This window comes from Desmodus rotundus, chromosome 9 (assembly GCF_022682495.2).
Source record: "Desmodus rotundus isolate HL8 chromosome 9, HLdesRot8A.1, whole genome shotgun sequence".
NCBI lineage: Eukaryota > Metazoa > Chordata > Mammalia > Chiroptera > Phyllostomidae > Desmodus > Desmodus rotundus.
The window spans coordinates 92236268-92260956 of NC_071395.1; the positions used below are offsets into that span (position 1 = coordinate 92236268).

The 24689-nt window shown below is 35.9% G+C and overlaps 1 protein-coding gene across 3 annotated transcripts in view; it reads left to right on the top strand.

Moving 5' to 3' along the window:
* VMP1 (vacuole membrane protein 1) overlaps window positions 1-24689 on the top strand; it is a 108032-nt gene that overhangs the window by 21313 nt on the left and 62030 nt on the right. For all 3 annotated transcript variants that reach the window (XM_024573282.3, XM_024573283.4, XM_045182244.3), the window contains exons 5-6: window positions 62-172; window positions 17849-18016. In XM_024573282.3, the coding sequence (XP_024429050.1) occupies window positions 62-172; window positions 17849-18016 (279 nt within the window). The remainder of the gene's footprint in view (window positions 1-61; window positions 173-17848; window positions 18017-24689) is intronic.

A 24689-nucleotide genomic window follows, 5' to 3' on the forward strand; every position in this document is an offset into this window, starting at 1 on the left:
GCACCTTTCTGTTTAAACAGGTCTGGTTTTGGTTCTTCACCTCATCCCTTTTGTTTTTCAGTATGTGCAACGTATGGAGAAACAGTTTCTCTTGTACGCCTACTGGATAGGCTTAGGAATTTTGTCTTCTGTTGGGCTTGGAACAGGCCTGCACACCTTTTTGCTTTATCTGGTAAGAATAACTTTTAAGCAATATTAAGAGAGATTATATTTTAATTGGTATTTTTACTTCAGAAGTTAAGATTGTAAGATTGGTATTTAATTACTTTTGTGTTTTATAAGCATTCTAATCCTCAAATCAGTGCTTTGAATTTGATTTAGAATCCTGTTTTGGTTTTCCTCTTGGGTTGAGGATTTAAAAAGAGAAGGGGGGCAGGATTCTTAAGCAAATGAGATTGTTTCCTTAAATTAATTCAGCCAGGAAATGTTATTTGTTTCCAGATTTTGGAGTAATGGGTCTCTTACGCAATTGTTGTTTTAATAATTGAAGTTACTTAAATGCACAAAATTCCATGTAAAGCTTAGAATAAATTTGGACAGTTTACTTTCTCTGTTAACCAGCAAATGAGAAATAGTGTCTTCCCTCACATCCTCAAACACTGTGTACACCTGAGCAGTCACTTTGGCATTCTTATTGAGTGTAATTAGTTGATAAAGTATTACATATGTAGAACAAAATGCTTTCTTAAACCTGTTTAAACCAAAATATAAAATGTACCCCTCCTAAAAAATGTGTTTTCACTTAGTTGAAATTAGAGAGATAAAAGATAAATTTTCCTTTGAACATAGACCAGTACCGCAAAGCTAGGACCAGAGGGTGAGGAGTGTAAGGCATCTAGGGCACAGAATTTAAGTAAGCACTTCCAGGGTCATGGAAGTGTGGGGTCGGTGAGTGAGTGCCTCATTGATTTTGTGCCCTGGATGCCTCTCTTGTTTCACTGTATTCCTGTCCTGTACATTAACAGCGATACCACATTTGGAAATAGCTTGATCTTGATTGCGAAAAAACAAGTGAAACGTTGTCACAGCAGTACTGAGTGCTGAAAACTGTTAAATACTAGCAGACACTTCCAGTCTCTATGCTTCAGTGAATTCATTTCTGAAGCAGGTATAAGTATTAAGGCATTACTGTTTTGAAGGCTGCTGAGTTAATGGCCTGAAGAATAATTTGAGAATAGGTGTTTAATACCTGGGATTTTAGAATTTTGTTCGTGATTGCTTGCTGAATTTATCGCAAATAGAAGTATAAATCCTAGGGAAGTAACCCATATGAGTGTTTCTTTAGTAACTACATTATTAGAAGTATAATGCTGCACTACAGGTAAGACAGAGGAAAAGAAGTAATTACAGGTTACCTTTCTGTTCATTTCTAGACCTGCTCTCTGGGTTTCCCAAGGAAACCCAGGTTCAGGAACTCGTTGGTAGCATTGGGTTAATTTCAAAGTATCTAAAAAGCAACCCAGACAGCAGATTCTGCTGTACCCTAAAAGGGGTTCTGTTAAAACTTGTAAATTCTGTAATAAGTTAGAATAAAGATATTTGAAGCATGGCAGTTTCATTTTCATATCCCTGAGAAACCTTTATAAAATAACATTTACAAAATGTCTTCATGTGAAAACATTATTGGTTTGATTTCATTGATCCGTGTATCCAGGAAAGAATTATAAACATACAAATAAGCATTTGTTACAAAATTCATTTGAGTAAAAAAATCGAGTCTTTGCCTCCATGAATAAACCAGTTAATTTTGCCCTTGATCAGAGTGCAAGTTTAAAGTCCAGAAGGAATTCTTTTTAATTTAATTTTTAAGTGTATTTTATTGATTATGCTATTACAGTTGTCCCAGTTTTTCCCTCTTTGTCCCACTCCACCCAGTACCCGGCTTTCCTCACCAGTAACCCTGCTTAGTTCATGTCCATGGGTCGTACATATAAGTTCTTTGGCTTCTCCATTTCCTCTACTGTTTTTAACATCCCCCTGTCTATTTTGTACCTACCAATTAATTATGCTTCTTATTCCCTGTGCCTTTTCCCTCATTATCCCCCTTCTCCCTCCCAACTGATAACCCTCCAAATGATCTTCGTCTGTGATTCTGTTCCTGTTCTAGTTGTTTGCTTAGTTTGTTTTTGTTTTTTTTTTTTAGATTCAGTTGTTGATAATTGTGAGTTTGTTGTCATTTTAATGTTCATAATTTTGATCTTTTTCTTAAATAAGTCCCTTTAACATTGCATGTAATAATGGCTTGGTGATGATGAACTCCTTTAGCTTCACCTTGTCTGGGAAGCACTTTATCTGCCCTTCCATTCTAAATGATAGCTTTGCTGGATAGAGTAATCTGGGTTGTAAATCCTTGTTTTTTATCACTTTGAATACTTCTTGCCAGTCCCTTCTTGCCTGTAAAGTTTCTTTTGAGAAATCAGCTGATAGCCTTATGGGAACTCTTTTGTAGGTAACTCTGCTTTTCTTTTACGACTTTTAAGATTCTCTCTTTATCTTTAACCTTTGGCATTTTAATTATGTGTCTTGGTGTGGTTCTCTTTGGGTCCAACTTGCTTGGGACTCTCGGTGCTTCCTGGACTTGTATGTCTATTTCCTTCAACAAATAAGGGAAATTTCCTTCTATAACTTTTTCAAATAAGTTTTCAGTTTCTTGCTTTTCCTCTTCTTCTGGCACCCCTATGATTCAGATGTTGGCACTTTTGGAGATGTCCCAGAGTCCTCTTATATTCTCCTCGTTTTTTGGGTTTTGTTTTTGTTTTTGTTTTTTTTTTTGAATTCTTGTTTCTTCATTCTGTTCTGGTTGCATATTAATTTATTCCTATGTTCCAAATCTGTGATTTGAATCCTGGCTTCTTACCCTTTACTGTTGGTTCCCTATGGGTTTTTCTTTATTTCAGTTAGTGTAATCTTCATTTCTTCCCTTATGTTTTTGCCATACTCTGTTTCTTTGGACATCCTGATTACCAGTGTTTTGAACTCTGCATCTGACAGGTTGGCTATCTCCTTATCACTTAGTTCTTTTTCTGGAGTTTTGTTCCATTCTTTCATTTGGGCCACATTTCTTGTCTCACCAACTTTGCATCTTCCCTTTGTTTCTGTGTATTAGGGAGAGCTACTTTGACTCCGTGTCTTTTTAAATATGCATCTTTCTGGCAAAAAGGACCTATAGTATTAGATTCTCCAAAAACTGTAACCCATAAAAAGTTAAGAACCAACCACTCTTCTGGAACTTTTTTTCTAAGTTCTCTGTATTTGGCTGCCACTAGGTGGCGTAGCTGATACAACCAATGTAGTGTACTAGGAATTTCTATTCTGAAAATGAAACCCTCAAATAACTACTTAAATTAGATATTCTGTTATTTATATGTATTTATGCCTATGCAATACCAGTTAATGCATGTGGATGAAAATAATTTTCTTGGTAGTTTTCCACATTCATTAATTACTTTAACAGCAGTCAGTCTTTCTTTCCATTCTGACATTTATTTACATATAGGACATACTCCAGTAGCATGCCCAGTCTCAGATACAATGGCATAATTTCATCTTTTTCTTTAATATTAGAGAATATGCAGGTTATTGAAGGTGATTTTGTTATGGGACTAAAGTCTTTCATTCTTATCATGGCGAGTAATAGGACATATCCAGAGTCAAACAGCTGGGTTTGGATGCCCTGCCAAATATTACTTATTATGCTATTTGGTGAATTTATTAATTTTTAAACCTCAGTTTATTCAACTTTAAATGGGATGATAATAATAATAATACCTATCATAATGGTATTGCGGATTACCTGCTTTGAGGATTAAATGAAGTAACAGGTATGCACACTTTTCAGCTCAGTGGCTGGTGTATATAAGATGTTCAATAAATGATAGCAGCTATTATGATTATCATTATTCTTACTCTGATTTTATTTTTTAAAAGCAACCATTTTTAATTTACATGCTTTAACTATTGTAAGGAAATTATAAGCAACATTTTCTACAGTTGATTTTATTTTTTTATATAATGTGTCTTTTTAAAAATATTTTATTTATTTATTTTTAGACAGAGGGGAAGGGAGGTAGGAAGAGAGGGAGAGAAACATCAGTGTGTAGTTGCCTCTCACACGTCCCCTACTGCGAACCTGGCCCGCAACCCAGGCATATGCCCTGATTGGGAATCAAACCAGTGACCCTTTGGTCTCAGCCTGTGCTCAATCCACTGAGCCGCAGTTGATTTTAATGTAGCAGTACGTCATAGCATAGTTGAAAATCACTGTTCACTTCCATTTCCAGTGATAATAGATTATGCAATTTCGGTCAACTCTCAAGTGGAAGTACCATTAAAAAGGCTGATACAAATTAAAAACATTTGCTTAAAGGAATCAGAGATTTTTAAAAAGAGCAAGAATTACAAGGTCAATATTTATGTTAAAGAGGAAACCCAGAGAGGTGAGACTGGCCAAGGTTATACTCCGATAAACCCGTAAGCTTTGGATTAGAACCTTGCAGGGCCACACCTTAAACGTAAAGGTGAACTATATATGAGGACTGGAGCTCAGGCTTAAGTCTAAGTCTGGGGAGAAATAAAATCATCCTAGGTGTCACATTAACTATATTTTTTCATATATAAGTCCAGCATACAATAAAAAATAACCATATCTGAGGAGATAAGATAATTGATCAAAACAAAGAACTAATAAAGAGTACAAAAAGGGTAAATACGTGGGTAAATTTAAATTAAAGTTGACATTAAAAACAGTTATTTAAAATGTATAGAGAGAATTAAAATGTGATCTACAAATCAGATGTGGAGTAATTGCAGTTATTCTAAGGTCTTTGCATTTTCCTGGGAAAGGTTAATTATAAAAGATTAATTTATGGGGAGAAAATGCAGACAACTGTAATTGAATAACAATAAATTTTCTTTAAAAGATTAAGTTATGTAAGACTTTACATAAACCAAAATTTATATTATAATTTTTATTTTTTATTTTTTTAAAGATTTTACTTACTTATTTTTAGAGAGAGGGGAAGGGAGGGAGAAAAAGGAGAGAAACATCAATGTGTGGTTGCCTCTCGTGCACCCCTACACTGGGGACCTGGCCTGCAACCCAGGCATGTGCCCTGACTGGGAATTGAATCGGTGACCCTTTGGTTCGCAGGCCGGCCCTCAATCTACTTAGCCATACCAGCCAGGGCAAATGTGTCCATTCTTAATAATAAAAGATTCAAGTCACCAGAAAGATACAACAGTTCTAAATTTGTGTTTATTTAATAATATATACTCAACAATGTATAAAAGCAAAACTTGGCAGAACTACAAAGAGAAAGGGATAACTTCCACGAACTTGGGGAATTGATAGGGGAGTGTAGTACGCTTATTAGATACAAGCTCAACATATACATGACGATTGTATTTCTGTATACTATAAAACATACAGAGAATGAATTTTTTAGTGCACCATTTATAATAGTATCTTTTTTAAAAAAGCAAAAATGTAGGAATAAATCTAATAAAAGATGTGTTTGCCTCTACATAAAGTTTTAAAATATTATTGGAAGCAAAAAGATCAGATAAAAGAAAGGATATGTCATGTTAGTGGGTAACAGGGCACAATATTGTAATGGTATTTGTTAGATCTTCCCAGTTTTATCTACAGAATCAGTGCAGTATCAGTCCAACCTCGAGTAAGTATTTTTGTAGAAATTGATAAACTGATGGAAGAATTTTTTCATTCCAGTAGCTGTATAGTTGACTGCCAATAGGATATGTCCCTCTACTGTGTGTTTCTATTTCTTGATCTGGATAGAGGGTCCCTGTGTCTGTAATACTTCATTAAGATGTATGCATTATGCATTTTGCTACGTGTGTTGTACTTAAATATTCTGTTTTAGTACATCTCTTGTTTTAGAATTTTATAGTCATTTTTGCCCAAGTTCATTTGGGTATTATCTGCTATAGTTTACATTGGCATCTACCTACTTCCTAAAGTCAGAAATATTACTTTGAGATAACGTTCATTTTTATGAGACTTTTTCAAACTAGGACTGGGAACAAATGGGCTGTCTTATATATCTTCAAAAACTCTTTTCTAAGATTTTATTTATTTATTTTTAGAGGGAGGGGGAAGGATAGAGACAGAGAGGGAGAGAAACATCAGTGTGTGGTTGCCTCTTGTACACCCCCAACTGGGGACCTGGCCTACAACCCAGGCATGTGCCCTGAATGGGAATCGAACAGGCAATCCTTTGGTTCACTGGCTGGCACTTAATCCACTGAACCATACCAGCCAGGGGTATATCCTCAAAAACTTTTCAGTAAAACTTTTTCAAGAAAACTTTTTAATAAAATCATCTCTGTTGTAATTCATTTAAGTTCACTTCAAAAAGCTTGACCATTTACTCTGTAAAACACTCTGAAATACTATGTGAATTACAAACGGAATGGAACGTATAAGGCTGAAGATACACAGTACATAAATAATTACACTGCAGCACATTGCATTAAATACCATCATAATGATATACATAAATTGTTATAGGACTGTTAAAGTAGGGAGCACTTCTCTTGAAGGAAGAAGAAGTAGGAAAAGTTCATGCAGATGGGTTTGTTGAGGGAAAAGGCAGTCAGGTGATGCAGAGTTAATGGAATTAGGGTACCTTGGAAATGGAAGGGAGACCCATCTCAGAAAATAGGTTGGAGCCAAATTGTGAACCTTTGAAAGTCAGGTGTAGGGAGTTTAGGTTTTATATGTCACCAAGTTATTCAAACAAGCATTAACATGTGTGATTTAGGAACATAATTGACAGCGTTGTAATTGATAGTGTGTGGCAGTGCAGATGCTGAATAAGAAAAACTATACTGAAATATGAGCTTCGCTTTTACAATATAAGCTCTTCGAAGGCAGGGATCTTTTCCTACCTTGTTTAATGCTGTATTGCAAGTATCTTGAATAGTATCTGGTGCTTACTAGCTACTCAATAAATGTATATTGAATAAATAGATATAAAATAAAATCTTTGAAAAACCCAATGGGAGGTTAGGGGAAGCAGAATAATTGGACTTTAATTGACAAAATAGTCTGTTCCTAACATCTGAGTATTATTTGTGACTCTTGATGAAAAATGACCTAATCCATGTATAGCTTTTCCTTATTTTGTATAATACGGTTGACCCTTGAACATCATGGGTTTAAACTGTGCATCTACTTCTACGTGGATTTTTTTCGGTAAATACTATAAATGTATTTTCTCTTCCTTACAATTTTCTTAACATTTTCATTAGCTTACTTTATTGTAAGAATACGGTATACATGGTGGGGCAAAAGTAGGTTTATAGTTGTGAGTATGCGAGAGTTTATTCTTGTATTGTTTATTACTGTACAGTTGTTGGCATGGAAAATGATACAGTCATTAATAAACATTGCGATCTTTGAGAAGTAATTTATGGATTAAGTGTAGATTGTTATAAACAATTGGAAGAAGTAATGGGATTATTTTAGTAGCTACCTTAGAATTATTCCCAGCACTAGAAACACATGATTCATAATTCTGTAGACAACCAGGTAAACAAAAACAGGAACTTTGGTACGTGATAATGAGAAATGTGTCTCAGGCATGCTCTTTTTAGGCATGTACGTTATTATTCATCAAGGTACAAGACAAGCCAAAAATTAAAGTCATTTGTAAACTTTATGTGCCATTAATTTATAAAGTTTGTTCTATTTAACAGTAACAAAGAGTGAGTCCCAAATAACGGGATATATGAATAGTGTTTGACACTAGGTGGAGCAGTTTCCTGGAGAAAGGCTTAACCTGCCCTGTCTATATTCCTTTCAAATAAGCCCAGCTCCTAGACAAAGAACCCTGAGAACAAAAACTGTCAGTGTTCATTTAATAATTTTAAAAGGCGCCCAAATACTAAGCTATAAATAGAAGGATGAATATATTTTACAGATAACTTTTGTCTTTGGCGTGCGTTTTTCCATCACCTTTGGGAATCAAATAGGAGGGATTTTAAAGCATTAGAGTTGTCCTATCTACATGCATTTGGGGTGTAGAAAAGTTTTTAGAACTATCTAATTACATTGTAGACTAGATCAGATTTTAATAGAAGCTATAACATCAAGGTATTATCATCTAAATGATGCTTATGAATCATTTGTTCAGTATTACCATTTTAATGGAAAAAAGTATTTGGCTCTTTGTTATAAAATAAGTACAAAGAAAGTTGTCACATATTTGTCCCTGTGTAAGATTCAGAGGCAGCTTCTGCTTTGAAATTTAGAATTATTTCATTACTAAAATGTGATAAAAATTGTACATTTAAAAACCCCGACCTCTTGATTGCTATTGAATATTTATAGAATATCTCTGTATATAACACCCTGTTTCTTTAGTTTATAGTATGTATATAGTACTTTATAAACTATCATGAAGCTGGTTTTTCCTTAGGTATAGACATTTATTTTACTTTTTGACTCGTGGCTAATTTATTGCCTAAATTTTTTTTGAAAACTGCATGTATATGGATTGAAATGAAGTAGTGTGGTAGTTTCAGGAAGAGAAATATTACAGTTAATTGTTTAATGCCACTGGGTGGAATAAACTTTTTCAAAATTGTTAGCCAACCTCTTTACTATTTTTTCTGCTTGGCTTCTGATAATTGCTTCGTTGCTCACCTGTCTGTCCTGTCTGTGCCTGTGTAAGACACAAGAGGGAAGAGATTGCCCAAAGTGAGATTCTGGTGTGACTTGATATTGCTCTATATAGGTATAATGATTCTGGCTATAAGCATGCAGTGACTCAGGCTCTTCCGGGAAGACCAGCAGGCCCTTCTTAGAAAAGGTCTGTTTGCCCTTGTTTTGATGAGTGCATGATCTGTTCTTTGCCCTGTCTTTCCCCAAGGAATGACTCATGTGTTAACTCTTTTGCGCATCACCACATCAAAGAAAAAACTGAGGTCTCCATGACATGGGGTTTGGTTTCCCCAAACAGAAGGGGTATGCACAGACTGGATAACTTCCTGCCCTTACGTTACTGTTTATTAATGTGCCCTTAAAGATACAGGTTAGCTGAAATCTGTTCTATTGGATATATGTTTGAAACAATTTATAATCTTTTTAAAAGCGCTCTCTCTCTTTATGTGGCTAATTTCTGCTGAAATTAAATTAACTTAAATTAACTTTATGATCAAAAATTGCTTAGGTTTAGAGAAGAAAAGTGAAATATGTCTTTATGGATTGATTCAACATAGTAAAAATGACTTTAAAGACAGGTCCTTATAACTTGGGGCATGAATGGATAGGGTTTATACATTTTTTGTTTGGGTTAGCAGTTTTATACTTATCATAATACTTTTTACTATATAATCTCATATATTCTTGCCCTGTTACCTGGGTTGTGCAGGCATTATTATCATAGTTATTATTATTACACTTTTCGCCAAATGAGGAATGTGAGGTAGAAGTCGGATTACATGTAGAAAGTTACTAACAGCTTCCGAAAACGAAAACCCACATTGGCTGATGCCCTGTTTACTGCTTTTTGACATACTGTATTGCATTTTATAGAGAAGGTACAGAAACTTAATTTGTAAACTTGAGATCTGTTGCACAAAAAGAATACAAACACTAGTTAAATTTCTCAGTGCCCATTGGGAATCAATAGTTTATTTTATAGCTTTCTAGAATTTGCTGTACACGATAACTTTTAGGTAAGTTTTCTGACCATAATAAAAGCGATGATTAAAAGAATTTGAGGAGTAGAATTTCTGTCTGAAAAAGCATTTCTATGGTTGGAATTAAAGAAAACAAAGGTTTTGCAAGTCATACACACAACCATTTGTCATCCTTCATTTATTTATCACCAAGATAGTCCTAATGAATCACATTCCAGACTAACCGCTGACTCCTTTTGTTCCTTCAGTGAAGGAGTGTGGCAAACAAATGTTTTCCCAGTGAATCAGCACAGGATTCTTGATTTTATTACCTTTGCTCTGAACTTTCCAGACAAAACTAATTGGAAATTTTGCCTTTGGGATCTCACCGGACTTCTGTATATGGATGATGGATTAGGCTATGAATTGACATTACAGATGTTACGCAAACAACCCCAGTCTTCAGGAATGTTGTATCAGTTCTGAGGGAGCTGCCTGGGGTGGAAGAATGTCTGTCTGTCTGCTCATCTTCCGTATGAAAACTCACACGCATACTGCACTCTTCATGTGGTGTCATATTCTTCGTCTTGGTTGGTAAAGAGACTTGACTAAATTAGGCTCATAATTAACTAACATGACCATTTTAGGTTTTTACTTTTTAAGAAATCTAACGAACAAACTAAGGAGCAAAACAAAGATGTGCTTATGGACAGAGAGCAGGATGACCGCTGGGGACCTGGTGAGGAGGTGGTGGGGTGGAGGAAAACGGACTCACAGGCATGGACAGCAGTGTGGTGATTGCGAGGAAGAAGGGGTGTAAGAGGAATAAATGGTAATGAGGGAAAAATACAAATCAATCAATAAACCACTAAAAAAAAAAATCTCTGGAAGAAAGGGCCCTAAAATAAACCCAACAGTAAAGTCCAAAAGACAGAAAACATTTTATTTCATGAGGCAGCAATGCACATACTAGTTTGTCATTTACTGGTATATTTTTTTTCGGGGATTAAGATACGAATATCCTGCACCTTCCTTACAAAGACCCTGGTCTGTGCGTGTGGCACCAGGTCTTCCTTCTCAGGGCTGCCATAGGTGCTCCGTCATGATCGGGGTGCTACCTAGTACTTCTCAACTACCAGATCGAGCATTCTTGTGTCGTGCAGTGTTAGGAATGATGATTTTATCTCTTTAGGATAATCTTTAATTCTAAGTTTCTCTTCATTAGATAGAACTAGTAGTATACTACTATTCCTGGAGCTGGAGTAAAAATTAACCCCATATAATTGTCTCTGTTAATTTTTTTAAATCAATCACTGAAACTTCCTCTTTTACACTGCTCATAAAAGAATATACATTGTAGAAATGTGGCCTAAAGTTTATCTTAAAAGAATATTTAGAAGTTAAAATACTTTTTCCACTGATACCTTTATCTGTTCTTATGAGAAATCTTACCCCTGGTTTAACTATGGGTTTGCTCTCACCCAGACATACTCTCGCCAGCCAAGCACTGCATCTTCTATTCTGGACAGGCAGAATTAATCCATTATGAAAACTTTGGAAAATATAATGTAATACAGCTCATGAGACTAGATGCACGAGGCTTTGAACTGAAGCAAAACCAGATGTTCGATATGTCACAAATAACTGAGCCATTTTGTTGAGCTGACTTCACTTAGAATGGCTCTACTGAATCACTCCTCACCCCCAGTGAGGACCCCAAAGCCTGTCACTCTGGTGAGAGTGTAACATAAATGTTACACTGTCATAAAGTTCTGTCATAAAGTTCAGCCTCCTTATCACTAAAGGGAACTTCCATTGATAGCAATTAGGAACTCTCAGGAGCTGTGTGTGCAATTAGTGAGTGTTACTTGTGACCGGGTTGCTAACTAGGGAATTTATTGTAGAGTTTCCTATGCTCGGGAATAACAGTCTGGGGTGTATATAGCTGTTGGACTTCCTTTTATTGCCACACACAGATTGAAGGACACTGTCCTTATCTGGAGAAATGAATCTTTAAGAATCTTTATTTGCCATTTTTCCTTAAGAAGCACTCCTTGTATTGATGTTTACCTTGCCACATGACACATTCTTTTAAAAAGAGCTGAGACTCATTTTATACCACAGCATGTGGTCTGTCTTGGTGACTGTTCCATGGACACTTGAAAAGAATGTGTATTTGGCTATTGCTGGATGGAGTGTTTGATACCGTCCAAGTCTTCTTTCTTCACACTGGTTGTCAGTTTACTTGTTCCATCAAGTAATAAGAGGAGGGTGTTTAAATTTCCAACTGTAATTGCAGATTTGTTTATTTCTTCTTTCAGTTTTGCCAGTTGTTTTGTATATTTTGACAGTCTGTTAATAGGGTGCGTACACATTTGGAATTATTTTGCTTTCCAGAGGATTAGCCCTTTTATCATTATGAAATGTCCTTATTCATCTGCAGTAATTCCCTATCCTGCAGTCTACTTTATCTGGTACTAATGTAGCCAGTCCATCTTTTTTATGATTATCTTAAAATCGTTTATCTTCTTCATTCCTTTACTGTTACTTTTGGGCCTTGATGTTTAAAATTACTTATATACAGCATGTGCTGGGGTCTTACTTTTTAATCCAGTCTGACACTCTGCTTTTTATTTGTACATTTGGTACACTTACAATTAATGTAGTTGGCAGTGTAGTTGGGTCTAAGTCTACCCTCAAAATATTTTTACTATTTATTTTTTATTCTTTCCCTACCTCCTTTTGGACCGAGCATTTTTTAACTACATATAATGTACCCACCTTACAATAGTATGCTCCATTTTATCCCTCTCATACTTTATGCTGTTGTCATACATTTTACTTTTAGCTTTGTCATCTTTTTTGCTGTAAACAGCTAGCTATTTTTTAAAGAGATTTTAAAATGAGGAAGAGTCTTCTGTATTTCCAGTGCTGTTTGCTCCTTTGTGTACGTTAAAATTTCCATCTGCTATCGCTTTTCTTTGGAGAATTTCCTTTAACATTTATTACAGTGCAGATCTGCTGGAACAAATTCTTTTGGCTTTTGTTTGTCTGAAAATGTTTTTATTTCATCTTTATTTTTGAAATATATTTTCCATGGATTCTACATTGACAGATTTTTTTTTTCCATTAAACATTTTAGAGAAGTTATTCCATTGTATTTTGGTTTGCATTATGTCTGATAAGAAGCCTTATCTATATTTTCCTGTAGATAGTGTGTTATTTTTATCCCCTCTGATTGCTTTTAAGATTTTCTTGTTATTATGAGTTACACCAATTTGACTGATATGATTATGATTTTTAGCAGTTTGATACATTTTATTTTCTTTGTCTTGATCCTGACTGAAGTTTGTTAAGTTTCTTAGGTCGGTGAGGTGGTGGACCGAAGTTTCTCATCAAATCTTGAGAATATTTTGGCTACTCTTCAAGTTTTTTGGTTTTTTGGCACACGACCCTCCCCCCACACATACACCTTTTCTTATCTTTCTAGCATTCCAGACACATGCCTAGTAGACTGGCTGGTGTTATTTCACAGGATATGGAGGTGCATATCTTTCATAGCCTTCACTCTCTGTTTGAATACTTTCTATTGCCCTGGCCTCAAGTTCTTTAACATTTTTTCTGTGGTATCTAATCTATTGATAATCTATCTGATGAGTTTTTCTATTCAGATATTATATTTTTAGTTTCATTATTTTTCATACTCTCAGTTTCTTTCCTCATTGGATTTATTAAATCACGATCAGTAAACTTATTCTGTAAAACGCCAGCAGTAAATATTTTAGGCCTTGGAGTCCATAGAGTCTCTGTCATAGCTGCTCAGTTTTGCTGTCATCGCACAGAATTCGCCAGAGACGTGGAAATGAATGCACATGGCTGTGCTCTCTGAAACGTTATTTATGAAACCGGTGGTGGGCCGAATTTGGCCCATGGGGCTGAAGTTGCCAGCTGCTGGTTTAAAACCTTGAACAGCCCTGGCTGGTGTGGCTGAGTAGATTGAGTGCCAGCCTGCAAACCAAAGGGTCGCCGGTTTGATTCCCACTCAGGGCACATGCCTGGGTTGAGGCCAGGTGCCCAGTAGTGGGCGTTTGAGCGGCAACCACACATTGATATTGATGTTTCTCTCCCTCCCTTTCTCCCTCCCTTCCCCTCTGTCTAAAAATAAATAAATACATAAGTAAATCTTTTGAAAAACATTCCTTGAACATATTTATATTCACTGGTTTTAAGTTCTTGTCTAGTGATTGCATTGTCTCTGGCATTTCTGGGTGTGCTGCTTTTGACTGATACTGCTTCCAGTTATGGATGACATTTTCCTGCCTCACATATCCGGTTATTTCTTACTGGTTAGTGGGTGTGTGGTGTTCAACAGTTGATTGTACACATTTTGTGGTCTTCCCTTATAGAGCACTCATTTTTTGGTGGGCAGTTAAGTTACCTGTGGATCACCTTGAACTATTGAAGGGTTTTTAAAAAATCCTGTTAGTGCCTGGCTCAAGTAGGTTTTACTCTAGGCTCTTTCCCTGAGTCTCTTCTCTCTAGCTTAGGAAGCTCAAGTGTTGCCCAGCCCTGTACAAACTCTAGGAAATGTTCAGCTTACAGTTACCTGTTAGTTCTTTTCCCATTGGCTGTACTTTGCCTGGCCTCTTGAAACCTCACCCTAACATGCAATGCAGCTTTGTATGCCAAAGTCTCAAGGGGACCCTCATATTTCCCTCTTCCCTAGTATTCTGCCCCACACATGTCCTCATCTAGGCAAGACCACCGCGCTGTGCTCGGGTTCCTCCTCTTGGCCCATGGACTTTGCTGTAGACACAAAGCCCGTGCACAAATCAAAAGAGTCAGAGTCGTCAGAGGGTTTCCTTAGTTGTGCCCCTTCTCGCAGCAGTCAAGTCCTGTGCTGCCTGTGGTGCAGGGTCTGAAAAGAGTTGTTCTGTACGTCTTGTCCAGTTTCCTGGTTGTTTGCTGTAGGAGCAAAGGTCTGTACCAGTTCCTTCATGATCTGAGGTGGAAAACCCTCTGACCCAGGCCATACATACCGATGTAGCCGATACATACCAGTACCTGCACGCCCCCATGAGAGCTGGAACACTGTGTGATTTGTATGTTTTATGGTGGTTCTGTCCAGCTAGTCTTTTCTGTTTTTACTACAGCTGTCTTATCTCATGTTCTTCATTTAGTGTGGTTAAAATGTGAGTCTTTCATATTTGATACATAGTTGTAATAGAACTTACAGGTTTTAGAAAAATACACTTAAAACGTAGTTCAGTATATATATATAACTTTCAAAATTCTTTTAGTAAAGATGATTTTTTAAGCTTTTTTTCATGTAAACTAATATTTATTTCAGTTAAGTCAGTTATATTTAGGAATCATTAATCTTTAATGCTGAAAAGAATTTGTGAGGTTTCCCATCAGTTAGCTGAATGTTCAGTTCAGTTTAAACCGAAATGTCAAGGTATAGGCTGAATGGACTCTTGAGAAGGAGCAAAGGACAAGAAGCCGAGTTATTTGTGTTCATTTTGTCTGGGAACCACCACATCTGCCCAAGGCTGAGTAATCATGACTTATTAGTGTGGTTATGGAAAGTATATGTCAGTTTAGTTGTATGAATGAACTGTGTCCTATCTTTAGGGAAAAAATTCTCATCAGATGGCTGAAAATTTCCCTTTTTAGAGTCACTTAAAATTAACTATGAATGTCTTCTGTCTTTTTGGATAATGTGTTTAATCTGATGGGTTGCATATTTCATCTACATTTTTATAATAGAAGTGCAGTTGTTCCTTTTTATATCCCAGAAATCTCATCGTTCTGTCTTCCGGGATAGTTCAGCTTTTGTCGTAGCGTCGAGGGGCAGGCTGTTCCTGCAGTCTGCAGGGGACAGTTGTTTGGCAGGATTGTGGCCGGACCGTTGAATTTTTTTCATTTGTTTTACCTACTGGTATTACATTTCTCTTTTGTATTTTCAGACAATAAAGGTGAAAGTTACACTTTTTTAAAAAACTGCATCTGCTGCTTAAGAGTACAGTGAAAAAATTTTCAGTGTTTATTCAGTTATTTTGAATTCCCTGAACTTTAAACTTGGGAGTTATTTTGAAGGTTACAAAATAATTATTTTTCCCCATTTGTGAAATCTCTTATGCATATAGTATTCAAAGAAACAGTTGTAGATTTCATGGCTAATAACTTTTTTTAACCTGAATTCCCAAAAGCATTCTTTTACAAAGCGTACTATAGTAATTTTTAAAACTTAAATGTATACCACTTACGGATTGTTAGGAATTAAAACTCAAGAAAAAGAGGAACCAACTAAAAATTCACATAGATTTTTTTGGTTCAGAAAAGCCTAATAACTAAATTGATTTCAGTGCTAAGTGTAGAACTTCATTTTTTGGTTTTATTTGATCAAAAATATCTATTGTATTTAGGGAAAATGTAGCTTAGATTTATGAGTCTTTTTTTCATATTAACATGCAACAAATAATTTTGTTTTATATTGCCTTTTGTCTTGATAGTGGTAGGAGTTCTTTAGTGTCTTATTTTTATCGCTGTATCTTATGTACTGTCTTTGAACCACAAGTTCTTTTCACTACATTATTTTAAATACAGAGACCCTTAGTGTCTGTCTGTGTGTGTATGTATGTATGTATGTATGTATGTATGTGTGTGTGTATCTAATTCTGCAGAGAGAGTCTCTTTCTTCATAACAACTGATGGCTGGTACTTTCGGAGGGCTTACTGTATGCCAAGCAGTGTTCTAAGATGAATGCCTTGTATGAATTGACTAATTTAAACCTTACAACATCTTCAGAATGCAGATCCTGGAGGTATTGCATTACTCCCATTTTATAGACGAGCAAAGCAAGACTCAGGTTAGGGGCCGAGGCCACCACCTAAACCAGAACAGCTGGCTCTGGCCTTTGGGCTTGCGACCGCTGTGCTGTGAACTGTGTCTGCAGTCAGCGCGCCTCAGAGTGACCACTTATGCCATGTGTGTTAGAGCAGCGTGCTAAGGATGTCCAACTGTAGGTCTTGCACCTCATGAGAACTTTGGAAATTAGCATTGGATTTTTATCGACACATTTGATTATATTTGGAGTTTTGGGATTTTGGAGCTGGATAGACCATAAAATGAGTTTAATGCTCTTGCCTTGCAGGAGAGTAAACTAAGGCCCAGAAAGTTAAGTGACTTGTCTGAGGCTGCTTATTTCCTGACCCTTAGTTTACTATTTTCCGGTGATTCCTGGGCTTAACCTATTAGAACCTAACCTATTTGAAACTCTGAAGGAGCTTGTTTGTAACATATAGCTTCCTACTCCTACCTATTGAATCAATCTGTGCTTAGGAGTCCCAGGAATTTATATTTTTAACAAACTCCCCAGTTGAATCTTAATGCAGAAACCTCACTTTGGCGTACATGTGTATTTGGGAACCCTTGTGTTTAAGCCCTTATTGTATTATTAACCCATTTTAATCTATATGATTATTACTGATTTATAATATTTCAAAATAAAGGTACAAAGTAGCACAAAGGCTTTCATAGAAAAAATTACTTTAAAAGGAAAACTCACTGATACTGGTTCCAGGGGTTGTTGTTTTTTGTTTGTTTTTCTAATCTCAGTGAGAAAGATAAGTGAGGTAGTTATTTCACCAACAGTTTTTAAGGACAAAAAGTGATATTCTGAAATTATGCCTAAAAGAATAGCAGCACAGGAAGTTTTTATCAAAGGGGATACAACATTATTACAAATGAAATCAGAATGATTTTAAATAAATAAAATCAGAATGAAGCCAGAAATCCTATGGTTTCCAGGGGCTGGTGTTGGGGGTGGGGATTGAGTATAAACGACATAAGGGAACTTTCTGCAGTGATGGGAATGTTTTATATCGTGACTTGTTGTGATACAGGTGGATATATTTGTCAAAACTTGTGTAACTGAGGCATAAAATAGTGCCTCTTGTCATATAAATTATCAGTAAATCTGAGGGTTTTCTTTTAAAGCAAACCAGGAGGAAATACTGGGAAGGAGTTTTTCAAATTACCTTCTGTATCTTGAAATATTTAGTTAAATAGATTCTTGTTCTTTAAAAGCTAGGCTTTTTCTATTAATATATAGCAATTAAGGTACCATTAAAATGGCATGTGTTAACGCTTCCCTTTTCATTAATATTTCTAATCAGGTTTCTCTTATTTGTTTTGTAGGGTCCACACATAGCTTCAGTTACATTAGCTGCTTATGAGTGCAATTCAGTTAATTTCCCTGAACCACCCTATCCCGATCAGATTATTTGTCCAGATGAAGAGGGCATTGAAGGATCCATTTCTTTGTGGAGCATCATCTCAAAAGTTAGGATTGAGGCCTGCATGTGGGTAAGATGTCCATTCTCATATTTGTCTAAAATTAACCTGTCCGTGTATATTGCTGCATCAAGTCAGTTGCCTGCTTCTGAGTACTGTATTTTGCTGTGCATAATGTGCACTTTTTGCCCAAATTTTTGAGGGAAAAATTAGGGTGCATGTTATAGTAGTACTAATTCCAGATCTATATAAATGCTTTTAACTCTTTTATTTATGCTTATATATTAAAAGTGTAACTCTATGAAGCAATAACAATATCTGTATGTTCAAAAATAAATGCTAAAATTCCTTTATAATACAAAAAACAAGTATCTAAATATAAATAAATAAATAATTGAATTAAAAAAATTAAAATGAAAGGCTTTTTTTCCCCCTGAAAGTTTGGGCCAAAAACGTGGGTGTGCATTATACACAGCAAAATATGGTAAAACGAACCTTTTAGAAGAGTGTGGGTTTGATCCCTGGTCAGGGCACATGCAAGAATTAACCAATGAATGCAAAAATAAGTGGAACAACAAATTGATGTTTCTCTCTCTCTCACTCTCCCTCCATTCCTATCTGTAAAATCAATAAATTAAAAAAATATATTTTTAAGTCAGTTGACTGTATTTTTTAAAAAAGCATTAAAAACCTTTCAGAGCATTCTTTGTTCATTAATGGCGTTCAGAAGGAAGGCATGAAGCCAGAGGTACCATGGAGCAATTGAAGGCAAGTAGACAGCAGCCAAGAAAAGGAGTGTGGGTGCTGTGACTGCTGCTTTGTAAAATTTTGCCAGTGTTTACGTACTTGATAAACACATAGCAGATGCTTATGTATCAGTTTCAGATTGGTCAATGTAATGTCTCTCCGTTAAATTTAAATACTCAGTGTTTATTCTTAGAGGACTCTTTTCCTTTTCTGAGTTGTTATAGTACTAAAGTAAGATGAGACATCTCTTCATAAACCAGGCTTTACTGTAGTGGGCTGTGTGGTTGTAGGTCGTGATCTTCCTTTCAGCTGTACCAATTACCTTCTTATGGTTTGCTTAAGTACATGTTGGGAGGTTTTGGGACTATATGTTCAATGGCAAATGTATTTTAACCTATACAAAACTTCCTCTTTTTTTTTTTTTCTATATACTTAAATTCATTCAGATGTGTGTCATTGATGGGTAGTTCATTTGCGTAAGACTTCCTATTAGGATTTGAATTATTTTTTAATTCATCATTTGCATTTATTAAGTTATACATTACCTGTAACTTCTTCCGTTAGCATTTCTTATAAAATAAAAAATGTGGAACAGATTACTTAAAAATCTTAACTAAAATGAAGATGAATATGAATATTCTGCCCACGGAAGAGGCAGAGTTTTCCAAGACATCTACGTGGTAGCCGCTATGTTGTGTTTTAAAAGAATTATGAGGGAAATGCCATACATTGAACTTGTTGAATATGAAAGGCAGGAAAAATTGTCATGTTTCCTGTTACTCTTTTATAAACACTGGAAACAGATTCATTGTACTAGTTGCCTTTGTTTTTAAAATTTGACCATATTAGTCTTTTGATGAAAAATTTTATTAAAATAACAAGATACTTGGAACATGCTAGAAAGGGGCTATGTATATACACTCTGATTTTCTGTTTTTCTTCTGCCCTTTCAAAAATGATTTACGTAGCTGGATTAACACCAATGCCAATAAAGAAAAACTTCCATCCCCACTGGCAGTGGTGGCTGCCTCCTCTAAACTTCCATAGTACACACTTGACCTGGATTCATGCATGCCTTAAATCAGTCAACCTGGCTGGTGTATTAAGCTCCTAAAAATACAGACTGTACATTATATTTGTTACCCCTACAGCACTCAGCATTAGACTTTGCACATAGTACAAGGCTGTCAGTAAATACTAAATGGCTGAATGTTTGCTCTTCATACTTCCTTTTTTGATAACTGTCTTGTCATGTAAAAAATGTAGCACATATCAAGTTATTTTTAAATTTGTTCCCATTGCTGTCAAAATTTATAAGGACAGTCCTTTCAGCAAAGGATGCTAGGAAAATAGGATATCCACATGCAAAAGAATGAGGCTGGATCGTTACCTTACACCATATACAAAAATTAACTCAAAATGCATCATATACATAAACTTAAGAGATAAAACTATAAAACTTTTAGAAGAAAATATAGAGAAGAGTCTACATGATGAATTTGGCAATTGTTTCTCAAATGTAACATCAAAGGTTAGGCAACAAAAGAAAAGTGAGCCCTTGCTGGTGTGGCTCAGTGAATTGAGTGCCAGCCTGTAAACCGAAAGGTCGCTGGTTCGATTGCCAGTCAGGGCACGTGCCTGGGTTGCGGGCCAGGTCCCAGGTTACGGGCCGGGTCCCCAGTTGTGGGCATGCGAGAGGCTGCCAATCCGTGTACCTCCCGCACATAGATGTTTCTCTCCCTCTCTTTCTCCCTTCCTTCTCCTCTCTCTAAAAGTAAATAAAATCTTTTTTTAATAAAAAGAAAAAAATTGATTAATTGAACCTTACTAATATTAAAACCTTGTGCATCAAGGGGACTATCAAGAGAATGAAAAGACAGCCCACAGAATGAGAGAAAATGTTACAAATCATGTATCTGTTAAGGGTTTAATAACCAGAATGTTTGAAGAACTCTTATAACTCAACAGTAAAACCCCATTAAAAAGTGAGCAAAGGACTTGAATGGATATTTCTCCAAAGATGATAATGTAAATGGCCGATAAGCCCACGGAAAGATTCTCAACATCATTAATCATTGGGAAAATGCAAGTCAAAACTGTAAGGAAATACCCCTTTATACACATTAGGGTGGCTTTTTTTTTTTTTTAAGAAAATAACAAGCATTGGTGAGGATGTGGAGAAATTGGAACCCTTGTATATTGCTGGTGGGAATGTAAAGTGATTCAGCTGCTGTGAGAGTTTGGTGGTTTCTCAAAAACTTAAACATAGAATTACCTTATGACCCTTCTCTAATTTCAGTCTTATATAAATATCCAAAAGAACTGAAAACTGTGACTCAAATATAAGTACAGATATGTGTACTTCACTGTTCAGCAGCATTATTCATATTATCAGAAAGGTAGAAACAGACAAATGGACAAACGAAATACAGTATACATGTATACATATAATGTGGTATTACTCAGTCATAAAAGGAATGAGGTGCTGATACATGCAACAATACAATAAACTTTGTGAAAACCTTGTAAAGTGAACTAAGCCAGACATAGAACCACAAATATTATATGATTCCACTTATGTGAGCTCTCTGGAAGAGTCAAGTTCAGAGAGACGAAAAACAGATGAGAGGTTGCCCTGCGTGGGAAATGAGAAGTTCCTGTGTACTGGACACAGAGTTTCCACTTGGGTGATGGGAGATATTGGAAATAATGATGATGGTGGCACAGCATTGTGAATGCAGTTAAGGCTCCTGAACTGTGTATTTAAAAATGGCTAAATGGGACACACTTACAAAAAGTCAGTACTCCTGAGGTAGAAAGACCCGACGTAGAGTGTGTTGGACTGGCTTCTTACAGTTTATCCTTCATAAATTTGATTCCATGTGTGTGTTTTTTTCCAGGCAATGTCTTGCTTGATTAAAAAGTGATAAGTTGTTTAAAGTTTTTATTTAATTTGTACTTTGTAAATTAAAATATCTTTACAGCCTTCACTATCATTATAAATACATATATTTTTATATATATTATATATAAATATATTTATAGCCAGTGAAATCATTAAAATATGTAGGACTTCTAATTGTAAGATAAAAACCAGGGTCAACCTCAGTTTCAGCTTGTTTACACAAGTATTTGGAGCCCGCTGAAGTGGATTATTTTATGTTACTCATCAGGAGGTTACCTTTTTTCAGTTTGCATCTTTCTGAACCTCCACAATTGGGCTACATCGCCGTAGCAAGGCTTCGTACATTTTCTTGTCACTCCGCACTCCAGTCCTAGTTACACGTACCCAAGTGCTGGAGAGTCCGAGGGAGCCGTGCTTGTCTCTGCCCTCGCGGAGCTGTGCATTCTAGTCAGGGAATAATTATCACGGGAAAATGTCTATGTAAGTATTACAGAAAATTACATATGTGTAAATATTTAAACAAAATGTGGCAAGTGCTATGAAGGAGAAATCTACTGTATAACACAAATGTTCCTTCATCTGTGATTCAATTAAAACCTCAGGACAACAAGGCGTAAGGTGGGGTAGAGGGAATAACAGCAGGGCGTGGGAGAAGAGCACTGTGTGAGGATTTTCAGAGGAGAGCATCACCTTACAAGGGTTTTTTGTTTGTTAAGTTACTGGTTTTGCTTTGGGGTTGTTTTTTTTTTTATTGTACTAAAGGATACATGACATGAAGTTTACCATTTTAACCATTTTTAAGTGCACAGCAATGTCCTGCATTAAGTACATTCATGATGTTCCATATCCATCGACAGTATTGACTTCCAAACATTTTTGTCATCCCAGACAGAAACTCTGTGCCCTTTAACCAGTAAGTCCTCATTCCCTCCTCTCTCCAGCCCCGGGTGGCGTCTATTGTACTCTCTGTCTGTGAATTTGCCTACTCTAGATAGGTGTATAAATGAACTCAGACAATATCTGTCTTTCTGTTTCTGGCTTATTTTACTTAGCATATGTTTTCAAGTTTCATCCATGTTGTAGCATGTATCAGAACTTAGTTCCTTCTGAGTCTGTTTTAAAATTGACCTCAAGGAGCCCTGACCAGTGTGGCTTAGTTGGTTGAGCATTTTTCCACAAAGCCGAAGGTCACTGGTTCTATCCCCAGTCAGGGCACATGCCCTGGTTACAGGTTCGGTTCCCAGTTGGGTGCGTGCAAGAGGCAACCGTTCAATGTTTCTCTCCCTCTCTTTCACCCTCCTTTCCCCTCAAATAAATAAATATTTGGAAAACTAGAAGCAAATTTTCCTTTTTATCTGTAAAGCAATTCTATAAAAGTTTGATGATTTTACTAGACTTGGTGCGATTATTGTTTAAACATTGCTGTAAGAGCCCTGAATTTCTCAGTGGTTTTAAACTTATCCTCCAAACTCACGCCTTTAACCTCTGATTCATGTTTGTAGTTGGAACATTTAATTGAAAAATGATTTTGTTTTTAAAGATTATTAACACGTTGATAATACAAAATTACCGAAATTTCTCAGTAGTCATTATTTATGTATAAAAAATTCTATCTCCAGATTTTTTACCATTAAAAATTATGATTCCCTACATAGAAAAGCAAGATGCTGCTGATTTGCTTGTGAATCCACTTGACAAAACTTTTTAAAAGCACAAAAATTCAGAAGTTTTCTCCTCCCAAAAATCTCTGAATAAAATGAACAGTCCAGGAAGATGTTGTGTTTCTCTGTCGGTGTTGCATATATTTTGTGCGTATTGAAAATGCCAATCAAGAAGCAGGGACTTCAGGGTGGTAGATGGTTCTGAGAAGAGCCTTCTGAGTTACTGCCTGACTGAGTACCACTTGTCTTTCTCTCTCAGTGAGGAAGCCCGTCATTTCTTCCCCTTACTTAAACAGAGGCTGACAGCTTTTAGTGTTCTGCAGTTATATTTCGTTTTTTTGTTTTGATTGTGTAAGAATTAGAAAATTGTTTTGTAAGAACCATGAAATTATAGTACTTTAGTATCTAATTTGAGATAACTGGCTAAATAAACTTCTGTGTCTGGACTATAATGTGTTTGGGGGACCTGCTTGGATGACTCCATTTCCTTTTTACTTATTTGCATAAAAAGTAGAATACTGACTTGTGATCACCATTCTTGTGCCTTGCTAACATGGGAAAACATGAGCAGAGCTAAAATATAATAATGTGTCAGTTAAATGCAAGGCCTTATGTAGCTCTTGATTTCAATGCATTATGACTTCCTTTTAACTTTGAGGAAACTTGTCATGAGTGTGAATCATATGATTGCCTCTAGAACTGTTGAACATTTGACTCGACTTAAAACTTCGGTTTTAAGAGAAGTTCATGTTTTAAATAAAATGTTGCAATTAACTTTTCTTCCTCCTTTCTGTTATGGAAAAAATTAAGCACAAAGAATTACATAGTTAATTCGATATATTCTTACCCAACTTCAGCTAATATTAACTCCTGGTTAATACTGTTTTAACTGTACCCCTCCTCACTCTACTCAGTTATCTGGAAGTGTATCTTAGATAACATCACATTTCATCTGTAAATATATCAACGGTAGGACTTTTAAAAACATTATCATGCCTAAGAGAAATTAGGAATAGTCTCTTCAAATCAGTTAACCAGTTAGTGTTCAAATTTTTTTGGTTGTATTTATTTCTTCATTTTTCTTTTCAAATTTGTTGTTGAAGCTGGATTGCTTGTCAAGTACAGTTTCTCACAGCCCGGATTGTGCTGTTACTGATTGTATTCCAGTTGGTGTCGTTTAAATATGTTTCCACGTTCCCTGTAGTTTCGGTGAGTTGGTAGTTAGATTGAGAGGCTTGAAAAAAATCTCTTTTTGACAAGAATGTACTTCGGAGCCTTGTGTATTTCTATCACAGGGTGCAATAGTGTCTGTCTTTTTTTGTATGTGATAATAGCACCATTATTACATAAGTTCATTATTAGGGGTTATAAAATGAGGGTATGCCAATTATTATATTATTTTTTTTCTTTAGTTATTGACTGAAATGCTTTT